Here is an 11,157-nt window from a genome sequence, read left to right on the forward strand (position 1 = left end):
GGGTGGGATCTGCACTGTAATGCACCAAAACCCCACTGAGAGGCACATGCAGCTGCCTGGCACGGGGCTGGGGAGACTGGCTCAGAGAATCCCCTCCCCTGAGTGGGGGGAACAGTGAGCATCACAGCCAGGGTGGGATCTGCACTGTAATGCACCAAAACCCCTCCGATTTGGGGGATTTCCCCCCTTATTTTTGGTCCTGTGCAGCTGGGCTTGCAGGGTGCAGGTTCCAGCTGAAGGCTGTCAAAAACCAGGAACTTAAATACCAGCAAGAGCTCACTTTGGGCTTCTCTGGCTTTACCAAATTCGGTGTTTAGGGGAAAAAAAGCCTTGGCCAGGTTGTGCAAGTGCAGGTGAGAGGTGGGACGTGCCAGGGCGTTCTTTCATCAGGGCTGAAGGAAAGGGGAGTGCAGGTGAGGAGGAGCCCCGTGATGAACTTTTGCCCTCTTGGGTGAGGAAAACCTCGCTGCTTCCTGCTCTGGAGGCATGAAGTGGTTTTCCCCGGGGAGTTTCTGTGCCCACGCCAGCAGCTGGTCCCACGGCCGCGCTGTCCCCTGTCCCCGAGCTGCCTGGGCAGAGCAGCCACGGGCCAAGGGCTGCGGCAGGGCCGGGGCAGCAGAGCAGCAGCGGCTGCGGGCAGGACCTGCCCAGGGTCCAGCCAGCTACTCTGGACTTGCTGCTTTTTCCAGACTCGTTATTTTTTACGGACTCACTCCTTCCCCGCAGAGTGACTCCCCGTTCCTGCTGCTGGCGGGGGAAGCAGCCAAGCCCCGGCGAGCCCTGCCGGCAGCGTCACCGCTGTGACCTTTAGGGCTCGGGCTCGGGGCTGCTGACTAAGGAGCCGCAGGGCCGGGGAGGGCTGTGTGCCCGGGCCGGGGCTGTGCGGCGCTGAGCTCACCGCGCTGCCCGTGTCCGCCCGCACGCTCACGGAGCACCGGGGAGGGCTCTGGCCGGGAGGGGACACGGAACCGGCCACCCCACGGCCGGCGAGAAGGAAGTGCCGCCCAGGGCCACTCCTCCTCACCATTTCCTCTCCGGGCTGGTCTCTGCACGGATGAGAGCGGCCGCAGAGGAGCTGCCGGCCCCTGCGAGGCCGGGGCAGCGCTCGGCGGGCGGAGGGAGCGCCGGTGGCCGGCGCCGAGGGGACACCGCGGGTAACTGCGCTGGCATCGGCCCCCGTGCTGCTCCCCACCCCGCAGGGTCTCCAGGGCACCCCAGGGCTGCTTCCAGCTCCATCCCTGCCACCGCCTGCTGCTCGTCCCCAGCCGCTGCTTTCCAGCAAAACCCGCCGCGGTTTTCCAGGGATGCTCTTGCTCCCGTCGCTTTGGGATGCTTCAGGCTCTTCCCCTCTGCTTGCTGTCCTTCCCTTCGGACTTGCTGTCCTTCCCTTCGGGGCCTGGCAGAGCCTGGGGCTGGGCTGGTGGGGTGTGTGTCGGGGGGTGCTGGCTGTCCCCGCTGTCCCCGTGTGCCGGGCAGGGTGCGCGCCCGCCCCGCCGAGCACCGACCGCGCCGCTCGGCTTCTTCCCGGACGGGGCCCCGGGCAGCTGCCTCGGGATGCCGGGGCCGTGCTGGCCTCTGCCGGCATTCCGCGTTCTCCTCCCAGCCACTGACCCCCTTATCTGCAGCCCCCTCAGCAAGGGGCTGCTTTGTGCCACCTTCCCCGGGGAGATGTTCCCTTTTGGATGGAGGGTTTGGCTCCAGCTGGGGGTGCGGGATGTCAATCTTTAGACTTTCCCGGCTGTTCCCGTTTCCCAGCAGCTTTGCTCAGCCACAGAGGCTGAGTTGGGATGCAGCCTCCCCGGCCGGGGGTGCTTTAACCCAGCCCGCGGTTCCCCGCTGGCCTCTGCTGCCGCCAGGGCTTTGCCGGGGCTGTCCCCATCCCGCTCCCCTCTCCCAGGCTGCCTCCAGCTGCCCACACAGGCGCCTCTGTTGTGGAGATGTTGTTTTGGAGCAGCAGGGTGCACGAATGCAAACACTACAAGAGCTACAGCAGGAAGGCTGGAGGCTTCCCAGGAGTGTTTCCAAGTGCAAGTTTTCCTGTGGTGTCCAGGCTCAGCACAGAACAGAGATCAGCAGTGTTTACATGAACGCTGGGATGCTGCAGTCTGAATTCCTGCCTTCTCTCTCCTGTTGTTTTCCCCAAATATTGAATTAAGGTGCCAAAAGTGCAGCATTGCAGTCTGGCACAGCCTCCTGCCCAGCCCTGACCCGACACTGAGTGTGCAAGGGCTGCTCTTAGAAACTTCCAGTCCTAAGTAAATACCAGCAGGTATTAGGGACTGAGTCATGGCATTAACAGGGTTATTACATTCATGACTGGACAGATTCCTTGCTCAGAATGGGGCTTTGCCCTTCCACCCTGCCTTGCTCGGCTCATCTGGAGGGTTGGGCATCCCACACTGGTGGGATGGATGTGCTGGTGGGCTTTTGGGAAGAGGATCTTGGACCACCTCCCACCATTCCCCACGGGTCTTGCAGGGGCACTGGGCTCTCTGCATGGACGTGGCAGTGGCAGAGCAGGCTCTGGGCTCTGAGCAGCCACATCACTCCATGTTTCAGCTGCAGCAGCACCTGACTGTGGCCTGGAGTGTCCATGGGCAGTGCTTGGGGTGTCCTGTGTTTCCCTGCCAGGAGCAGCCTCCCAGGCCTTGAAGGGAGCCCGTGAAAAAGAGAGAAAAAAAGCAGGTCCTGTTATGACAGGACAAGAGGTGATGGTTTTAAATAGAAGACAGTGGCTTTAGAGCAGAGATAAGGAAGTTTCTGAGAATTGAGGATGGTGGGGCCCTGGCACGGGTGCCCAGAGTGGCTGCCCCACTGCAGGCTGGGCTGGATGGGGCTTGGAGCAGCCTGGGCTGGGGGGAGGTGTCCCTGCCCATGGAGGAGATGCTCTTTGAAGGTTCCATCCAGCCATAACTATTCCATGATTCTGTGATCCTTCTGTTCTCTAAAACTTTTCCTGTAAATTTCCATAGCCTCTTCCCTGGCATTTCAGCAACCCCTTCTTCACCTGCAAGGGCTTGGGGCTGAGAAAATACCACCCTGTGTTTGTGGAGATGTTTGTCAGTGCCTGGAGGGTTTTCTGATCCCTGGCTGAGCTCTGTGGTGTCCCTGATCCCTTGAGCCCATGCTGGTGTGAGCTGAGGGGCTGCTCCCCAGCGGCTTTGGTGGGAGCTGTCTCTTTGGGGAGCTGCAGGCACTGTGTGAGCAGGGTGAGCAGGATGGAGAGGAGCAAGGCTGTGACTGCAGAGTGGTGTGGGGACAGCCCAGGGCTGCCGTGGCATCCTTTGGGTGGCATCGCAGTGATGGTGGCATCCAGCCCTTCTTCCTGGAGCTGCCTCGGGGCCTCCTTGCCAGATCCCATCTGGCTGGTTTTGTCTTTGCACACCAAACCCTGCACAGGGTCAGGAACTAGGTCAGCAATTAGCACTCGGGGTTAATTGCTGCCACCAGTGGCAGTCCAGCAGTGATGGCTGGGCTCTCTGGCTGCCCTCACACGTCCCAAAATCAGCTTGTGCACAGAGTGGGAGTGAAGCTCTGCATTTCAGAGCAGCCAGGGCGGGTGTGGGGTGAAGCAGGGGGGCAGAGGGAGCATTTCCAGGGCCCGTGGCTGCCCTGGGGCTCGGAGGGTGACGGAGCAGGGGAAGTAAAGCCTGTCCAGAGCGTGACTCCGTGCAGGTTGGTGGCTTCCTGCTGAGCTGCAGCGAGTTAATAACAAACTTCCCGACCTCCCTGCTCCCTCCGGAGTCGTGGTGCCTTTGGCAAGACCTGGTGTTGATTTTTTAAGGATGGCTGATGAAAGCGGCGTTTCCTCACGCTGCCCGTGCTGGCTGCGTGCTCTGGGGCTGGCAGTGCCACAGCAGCAAACTGTCCCTGGTGTCAGCCCTGCTGCAGCCCAGAGGTGTCAGAAAAGTGCCCTCCCACCACGACACAGCTTCTGCCACCTCCAGCCTTGTGCCAGGCAGGGCCAGGGCAGCACATGGGGCTGCATCCAGCCTGCAGAGCTGCGTTCTGCCAGGGCTTCCCTGCTGGGTCTGTGCCTCTTGTCACATCCCTCTGGCCTCTCGTCACATCCCTCTGGCCTCTCCTTCTTGTTGCCAGCTGAGGTTTGTCCATTGAGATGGTTATCCCAGGATGACCACGTCCCTCAGCTCTCCTGTGCAGCTCCAGGGTCTCAAGTGGCAGCCCCTGTGTCCCTCCTCACGTGCAGGGGTGTGTGGGCACACAGGGCATGGAAGGACCATGGTGGTGGCAGGGTTGGGGTTCTGTGGGGCTGCCCCACTCCTCTCCCCACACCCATGTGCTGCTGGCAGGCTCAGGCACAGCCATGCTGTCTCTCTGCAGCCCCTCTGAGCCTTCCCATGCAGGGCAGCTCTCATCTCACCTCCCTGCCAGGCACATCCATCAGCACGGCCAGGAAAATCCTCCCTGGGAGGTGCCACCACAGCCGGGATGGCAACCACAGCAAGTTACTCCCACAGCCGAGAGATGTCTGTGGGTGGATGAGTGACTCCCCACAGGGTGTGTACGTGCCTGTGTGCATGTGCTGGCACAGAGGTGGGGCTTTGTGTCTCCCTTGAGTTTAGCAGGTGTAGGGAAAGAGGACTGGGCAGCTGGTTCACAGCATGGCTCAGTCTGTCCTGCTGTCCTGCCTCCTTTTCACAGCAGAGCCTTTGGCTCTGACCCCAGCCAGCTCTGACCTTCCCTTCTGCATCTGAAGGCTGGGTTGGGTTTGTGTTGTAACATCAGTTTGCATTAATTGACACTGAGGAATGACTGAGGGAGCTGGGGGTGCTCAGCCTGGAGAAAAGGAGACTCAGGGGTGCCCTCATCACTCTGCACAGCTCCTGAAAGGTGCCTGTGCTCAGCTGGGGCTGGGCTCTTTCTCCAGGCAGCACTGACACAACCAGAGCACACAGCCTCCAGCTGCACCAAGGGAAGTTCAGATTTGATATTAGGAAGAAGTTTTTTACTTGAAAGAGTGATAAAGTTCTGGAATGGCTGCCCGGGGAGGTGGTGCAGTCCCCATCCCTGGGTGTGTTTAACAAAGCCTGGATGTGGCACTGGGTGCCAGGGTTGAGTTGAGGGGTTGGGGCTGGGTTGGACTCGATGGTCTTGAAGGTCTCTTCCAACCTGGTCATTCTGTGAATTCTGTGAATTTCATCTGTAGTTTTGCACATCTCTCCCATCTTCCTGAAAGTCAGCTTAGGTCTGAAAGTCTCTGCCACCTTGGCATTGCTGGTTGCTGCAGCTTTCTGCCCATTAGAAAGGGGGATATCTGTTCATTCCACTGTTATTGGTCACTTCCTGATATTAGGAAGGTTGATTTTACATAATTCCTTTTCTTTTTAGAAAGAAGATGATGTGAATGGGCTGTAAGAACCAGAAGAGATGGAGGAAGAGCTGCCCTGCTCTGAGGTGGATGGAAAAAGTGTCCTCAGTGATCTGGGGGTGGAGATGCTCTGCATGGAGAGCAATCCCACAGGAGACACATCTGGAGCAGTGGAGGACGCAGGAGAGGTGCCCTGTGCTGAGAGCAGCACAAAAGAAGAGGCTCCTTGTGACCCAGGAGTTGTCTTCACTGAGGACAGCGTGGCAGGAGAGACACAGGGCGGTTCCAGTGATGGGGAAGGGGACATTCCTGGCAGTGACAGGGAAGGGGACATTCCTGGCAGTGGCAGTGACAGGGAAGGGGACATTCCTGTCACCGACAGCGACAGGGAAGGGGAAATGCCCTGTGATGCAAAAGAAGAGGCGTCTTGCTCAGAGAGTGACGCAGAGGAAGTACCAGATGCTGTGATCCCTGCTGCTTCCAAGAAAATCACTTCCATTTCCTCTCCCCTGCGGGCCTTCGTCCGCCTGCGCCGGCGCTACCGGGGGCTGAAGAAAAGCCGTCTGCATTTAGAGCTGCCTCGGGAAAAGTCTGCCGAGTTTGTCCACACCAGGCTGCTCCAGAGGCAGCTGTCCCTGAACAGAACTTCCCTGTACAACCCTTCCATGTCCTTCTTTAATCAGGCTGGCTTTGAGAGCTCCCAGTACTTCACCTTTGACACGTCTGTGGAACATTACTCTGTGAAAAAGTGCAGGCGGAAAAAGAGCCGCAGGAAATCCAGGATGGTTCTCTACCCAGACAAAACAAAAAAATACCTCCCAGCAGAGGAGAAGAGCAAGGCAAAGCGCTGCCTCCTCTTGCTCATTGCCATTATCTTCTTCCAGATTCTCAATGCAATAGAGAACCTGGATGATAACCTCCAAAAATACGACCTGGATGGTCTGGAGAAAACCATGCACCGGGAAGTATTTGGGCAGAAGGTTGCTGTGGAAGGTATTGTGGAATTACTGAAAGACTATCTGGCCACCCACATCCACAACAAGCCTCTGGTGATCTCTCTGAACGGCCCCCCAGGGGTTGGGAAGAGCCACGTTGGCTGGGTGCTGGCCAAACACTTTCGCTCTGTCATGGACAATGACTTTGTGCTCCAGTACTTTGTGATGCATCACTGCCCCAGCGGGGTGCCTCCTCTCACCTGTGAAATAGATCTGTCCAAGAAGATTTCTGACATGGTTACCAGAGCTGAAATAGAGGAAAAGACCCCACTGTTCATTCTGGATGAGGTTGAGCTCATGTCCCCCGTCCTGCTGGACACTCTCAGCCGATTCTTTGAACCCAATCAAACCAACGAGTTCCTCAATGCCATCTACATTTTAATAAGCAACCTGGGAGGTGCTGAAATCACAAAGTTCGTTATCCAGAATGCATCCACTGAGCTCCTGCACCAGCAACGGGGAGCTGAAGAGCTGCTGAGCATCATCCAGCCAGTCCTGGTCAGCGTGCACCCTCTGTGGAAGGCTGCAGACATCATCCCCTTCGTCCTTCTGGAGAAGTCCCACGTCATAAACTGCTTCCTGGAGCACATGAGGAGGGAGGGGCTCTATCCCGACCAGAAGCACATTGAAAATTTGGCAAATCAGCTCAGTTACTACACTACAGGGGACAAGCAGTACTCCAGCATGGGCTGCAAGCAGGTTGTGGCCAAAGTCAACCTCCTGTAGGGATTTACTGCAGAGACCAAGCCCTGCTCTCAGGATTATCAACCTTCTGTGCTCATGAGGAGTGTGTTCCAGCAGGCTGTGCTCAGTGTCCTTTCTCAGCCCTGCCCTGGCCAGGCAGAGGGGTGGCAGCCTGGACAACCTGGTTCCTGTTCTCCTCCAGAGACTTCACTTTTTCTGGTGTTCTGTGGAACAGGAAGGACAAGGAAGCTGGAGCCACCTCCCAATAAGTGCAGGATGCTTTGTTCCTCATTCTCGTTTGGGATTCTTGTCATTAAGGAGTTTTGAGGTGTCATCAAAAGCTGCAGGATATAAATAGGATGGAACAATCCCTGGGTCACTGCCCCTGCAGAATGTGTCACCTCATGTGTCTCACTGTCTCCAGGCTCACAGCTCTTTGCTTTCCCTGGTCCTGGCTGGTGTGTGCAGAGCAGGGCAGGGCTGGACACCTGGCACCGGGACAGTTTGTGCTCCTGCCCCCCAGATGTGCAGGCCTGCCTTCCCCAGCTCCTACGTGACCACATCCTCAGGAGAACGCTTTTTGGACCTGTTCCTGAGCTGTTGCTCTTCTGAGCTCATCCCTGAGCTCACCTTTGGCACCTGCAGTGAGATTTCTGCCCTGTGGGTGTGTTTGGGCTCGCCTCAGACTGCTCAGCTGTGCCAGATGGTGCAGAAATAACTCTGGATTGTTTCAGGTCTGGCAGTGACACCTCATCCTCAGAGCTCTTGTGCTTTTTGCCTCTGGGGACATGTCACTGTGGGCAGTCATTGTCTAGAGAGCCCAAAGCAGCAATGGATGGATATTAAGCAGCACACACTGGAAAAGACAGTTTGGGCTAATGGAGTGGGAATCCTGGGCTTGTTCCCAGTCCTGAGAGGCCAAGGCTTTGCCATTGAGCCCCAGGTGAGATGTGGCCTGGGAGCAGCTTGGGAAGAGCACACAGCTATGTTTTGAGCAAAGCTGAGCAGGTATTTATGACATTGTTTTCTCAGGTTGTGGTTTTGTACAAGATTTCTACAGCTTGCTGTGAATTCCCAGACAAGAAACCCTGTGGATGTTTGCACTGGGGTTTTGATTCACCTCTTTCTAATTGTTGGTCTCCAAAGACTCTGTCACATACTCCAGCTTCCAGAGCTATTGTCATGAATAAACCCAAGCTATCCTAAATAAAAGAATCGAAAGTACATTTCTTTCATTTGATTGAAATTTGGATTTCCTCCAAAGTTTCCCTCCTGGAGCCATGTACCCCTGGTAAACCCAATCCAAACCCACACGGTGCAGGAGTGCCAGAAGCTGGGTGCTGCACAGCTCCTCCATCCCAGCCACCTCCTAAATTCACGTGTCCTCAAAAACCAACGTGTGGGAGCTGGTTTCCACAGCTTAGAGAGCTTAACTTAAGCAGTAAGATCAGCTAAGACATTTGGGATGCTTTTATCCTGGCTGAGAGACAACTCGGGGACCAGGATTCCCCTCCTCCTCCAGCTGGGAGAGGGGCAGATGTTAGTTCTGGTTGTCTCAACAATGTTTTTGTTTATAAATGCCACCCACGAGGTGTTTGGTTGTGCCAGAGGTCCCTGGGTGCCTCCACACCAACCATCAGCCTGTGTAACAGGGGAGGGTGACTTTGAGTGGAGCTGAGCATCTGCAGAGTTTGTTTCTACTCCTCTAGGGCTCTCCTGCCCTAAATCAGGGCTCCTAGCCACTCCCTGAGCCTGAGTTTTCCTGAGTGCCCTGTGCACCTTGCAGACCTGCTGGAGTTTTTGTGTCTCAAAGCTCCTCTCAGTGCTCAGAGGTGGGCTCAGCTTCCTGCTGCCTGAGCACCACCTCACCCCTGAGCCTCTGGAGCTCTTGTCAGACAGCACAGGAATCCCCAGGCTGTGGAGAGGACTTTTCCTGCCAGAAGATAGGCTGCAGGACTGGAATCCCAGCTCCAATGGTTCTTTAGGTTGTCCCCAAAGGCTTCCTCTGCTGGCAAAAGCTCTTCCTGAGTCAGTCCCATCTCTGTGGTGCTTGGAGCAGTGGTTTGGGCAGGCTGCTCCCTCCCTGCTGCAGACCCTGTGTTTGGTCCCTGCTCAGCAGCACTGGGGTGGCTGTGCCCTGTCACTGCTGCCTGGGGCTCCTGGGGCACTGCAGGTACTCTGCACCCTGCAGCTGCTTCCCAGAGCCACAGTGGGGTTTGGGCCAAATTCCCTTTTTGTGTTTGCCCTGGGGAAAGCGCAGGGTGATTCCAAACAGCTCTGTAGGGAGGAGGATGCTTTACTGCCCAGGAGAGCAGGCAGTGGAGGGTGGGAGGGAATAGGAAATAATTCATGTCTTGAGAGCAGACTGTGACCCCCCTGGCCACTCTGGGCTGCAGCTTTCCCAGGGCTGGGTGAGGCCAGGGGGTCCCGTGGGCAGGAGCTCCAATTGCTCTGGTGTGTGAGTTGGGAGGGTTTTTTTATTTCATACAGTGATTATGAACTGCTCTCCCCAGGCAGGAACTGGGGCTGGGGTTCCCAGGACTCTCCTGCACCAGGGATGGGATGTGCCCTGTGCTTCCCCACGGACATGCCCAGCTCCAGCCTCAGGAAGGTGGGTGGGTGCACGTTCTGCAGGAGCTCTGGATAACCTCAGCTGCCTCAGGGAAGAGAGCTTTGGATTTAAATATTCCTAAAAAGGACCTAATCCCCAGCAGCCTCCCTCAATCAAAGCAGCCTGTCTGAAGCTGCCTCCAGAGGTGGGTGCTGGCTGGTGGGGCCAGCCTGGCTGCCAGGCTGAGTCCTCCTGGGATTGTCCTCACCATGGGAAGGTGTGATGGCCCAGGACCAGAGCTCTGCTCCACAGCATCACCCCAGCCTGGTCCCTGAGCTCCCCGAGTGCTGCTGGGGCTGCTGTGTGCCCACCCAGCAGGACCTTGTCCTCTCTCCTGAGGCTTCTGGCTGTCCCTGAGGATCTCTGATGTTGGCCCAGGGCACCTGGGCCCAACAGAGAGAGAGAGGCAGACAAAGGGGTGCAGAGGGATCCCATCTCCACGTGCACCAGTGACTTGTCCCTGTGCTAAGGGCAAGGAAAAGCTGCTGCCAATCCCTGGAAGGGATTCATTGCTTTCTTTCCAACTCCTGTGGTCGTCACTAAACAGGTGAGGTGCCACCAGGAAAGCAGACTTTGATCCCAGTGATGGCAGGGAAGATGAGGGCCGCAGCAGAGGAGAAAAGAGCAAGGACAGCCAGGTTAGGTCAGGGCTGCAGTTCCTGCCAGGGTGCAGAGGGAATGTCTGCAGTGGCTTCTGAGCCCTTGCAGTGATGGGGTGAGTCCTGCAAAGGTGGAGGGAGGACAAAGCACCCCCTCTCCTTGGGAAGGAGGAGGAGGAAGGACAGGCAAATGCAGGAGTGAATGCATTACCTGTGAGCATCCTGGAGAGATGGGAGAAATTACATCCAAGCTTTATCAAAAACAGTTGTAACCACAGCATCTAGTTTCTTCCTCTCACAGGATATTCAGAGAGTAGCTGTTAATAGTCACTGGGATGAACTGGAAAGAGTTTTCCAGAGCTGGGGAAACGAAATATTCCATAAATGGTGGGAGAACAGAGTCAGACAGAGACAGACATGGTCTGTCTGCCCATGGAATTTGGAGGGAAGAGGAGCTGAGAGGCGCCCAAACACTGCAGGCTTGGGATGGAAATCATAAATTGGGGAAAAGGTCTGAGAGAAGGTGCTGCAGAGGAGGGTGTGAGTGAGCCAATGCACGTTCCAGGATGGGGAGGGTGAAGGGCTGGAAGGAAAACAAGCCTGGGGGCACCGCAGCACCCACACTCCACAGGAGGGATAACACCGGGCCGGGAACGGCAAACACCCCGTTAAAATGTATAAATAGGTGTGTTGCATATGCAAGGGATGAAGTAATGCCGGGGCACGCCGCAGCAGTGTGGCACCATATTTGGGCACCTCTCGGGCAGGAGGAGATGCTGTGCCCAGCATCTGCCGGGAGCGGTGCAGCCCGGGAGAAGCTGCAGGTGAAGCACGGTAAGAGCTCTCGAACATGCAAAGCAGCAGAAAGGAGACAGCGGTGCTTGGCTCTCCCAGCCCTCCTTGGGCAGCGTGGGGTGGCTCAGGGGAGGTTTATGTAAA

At 56.9% G+C, this 11,157-nt stretch overlaps 1 protein-coding gene across 1 annotated transcript; it reads left to right on the forward strand.

Annotated features, from left to right (window-relative positions):
* Nucleotides 1-830: 830 nt before the first annotated feature.
* TOR4A (torsin family 4 member A) lies at nt 831-8,215 on the forward strand. The gene is made up of 2 exons (XM_039720213.1): nt 831-1,154; nt 5,350-8,215. The coding sequence occupies exon 2, from the start codon at nt 5,389-5,391 to the stop codon at nt 7,048-7,050; it is 1,662 nt and encodes a 553-aa protein (XP_039576147.1). The 5' UTR covers nt 831-1,154; nt 5,350-5,388; the 3' UTR covers nt 7,051-8,215.
* Nucleotides 8,216-11,157: the final 2,942 nt, after the last annotated feature.

The sequence above is a fragment of the Passer montanus genome, unplaced genomic scaffold (genome assembly GCF_014805655.1).
Source record: "Passer montanus isolate IOZ18808 unplaced genomic scaffold, ASM1480565v1 scaffold43, whole genome shotgun sequence".
In the NCBI taxonomy this organism is placed as follows: domain Eukaryota; kingdom Metazoa; phylum Chordata; class Aves; order Passeriformes; family Passeridae; genus Passer; species Passer montanus.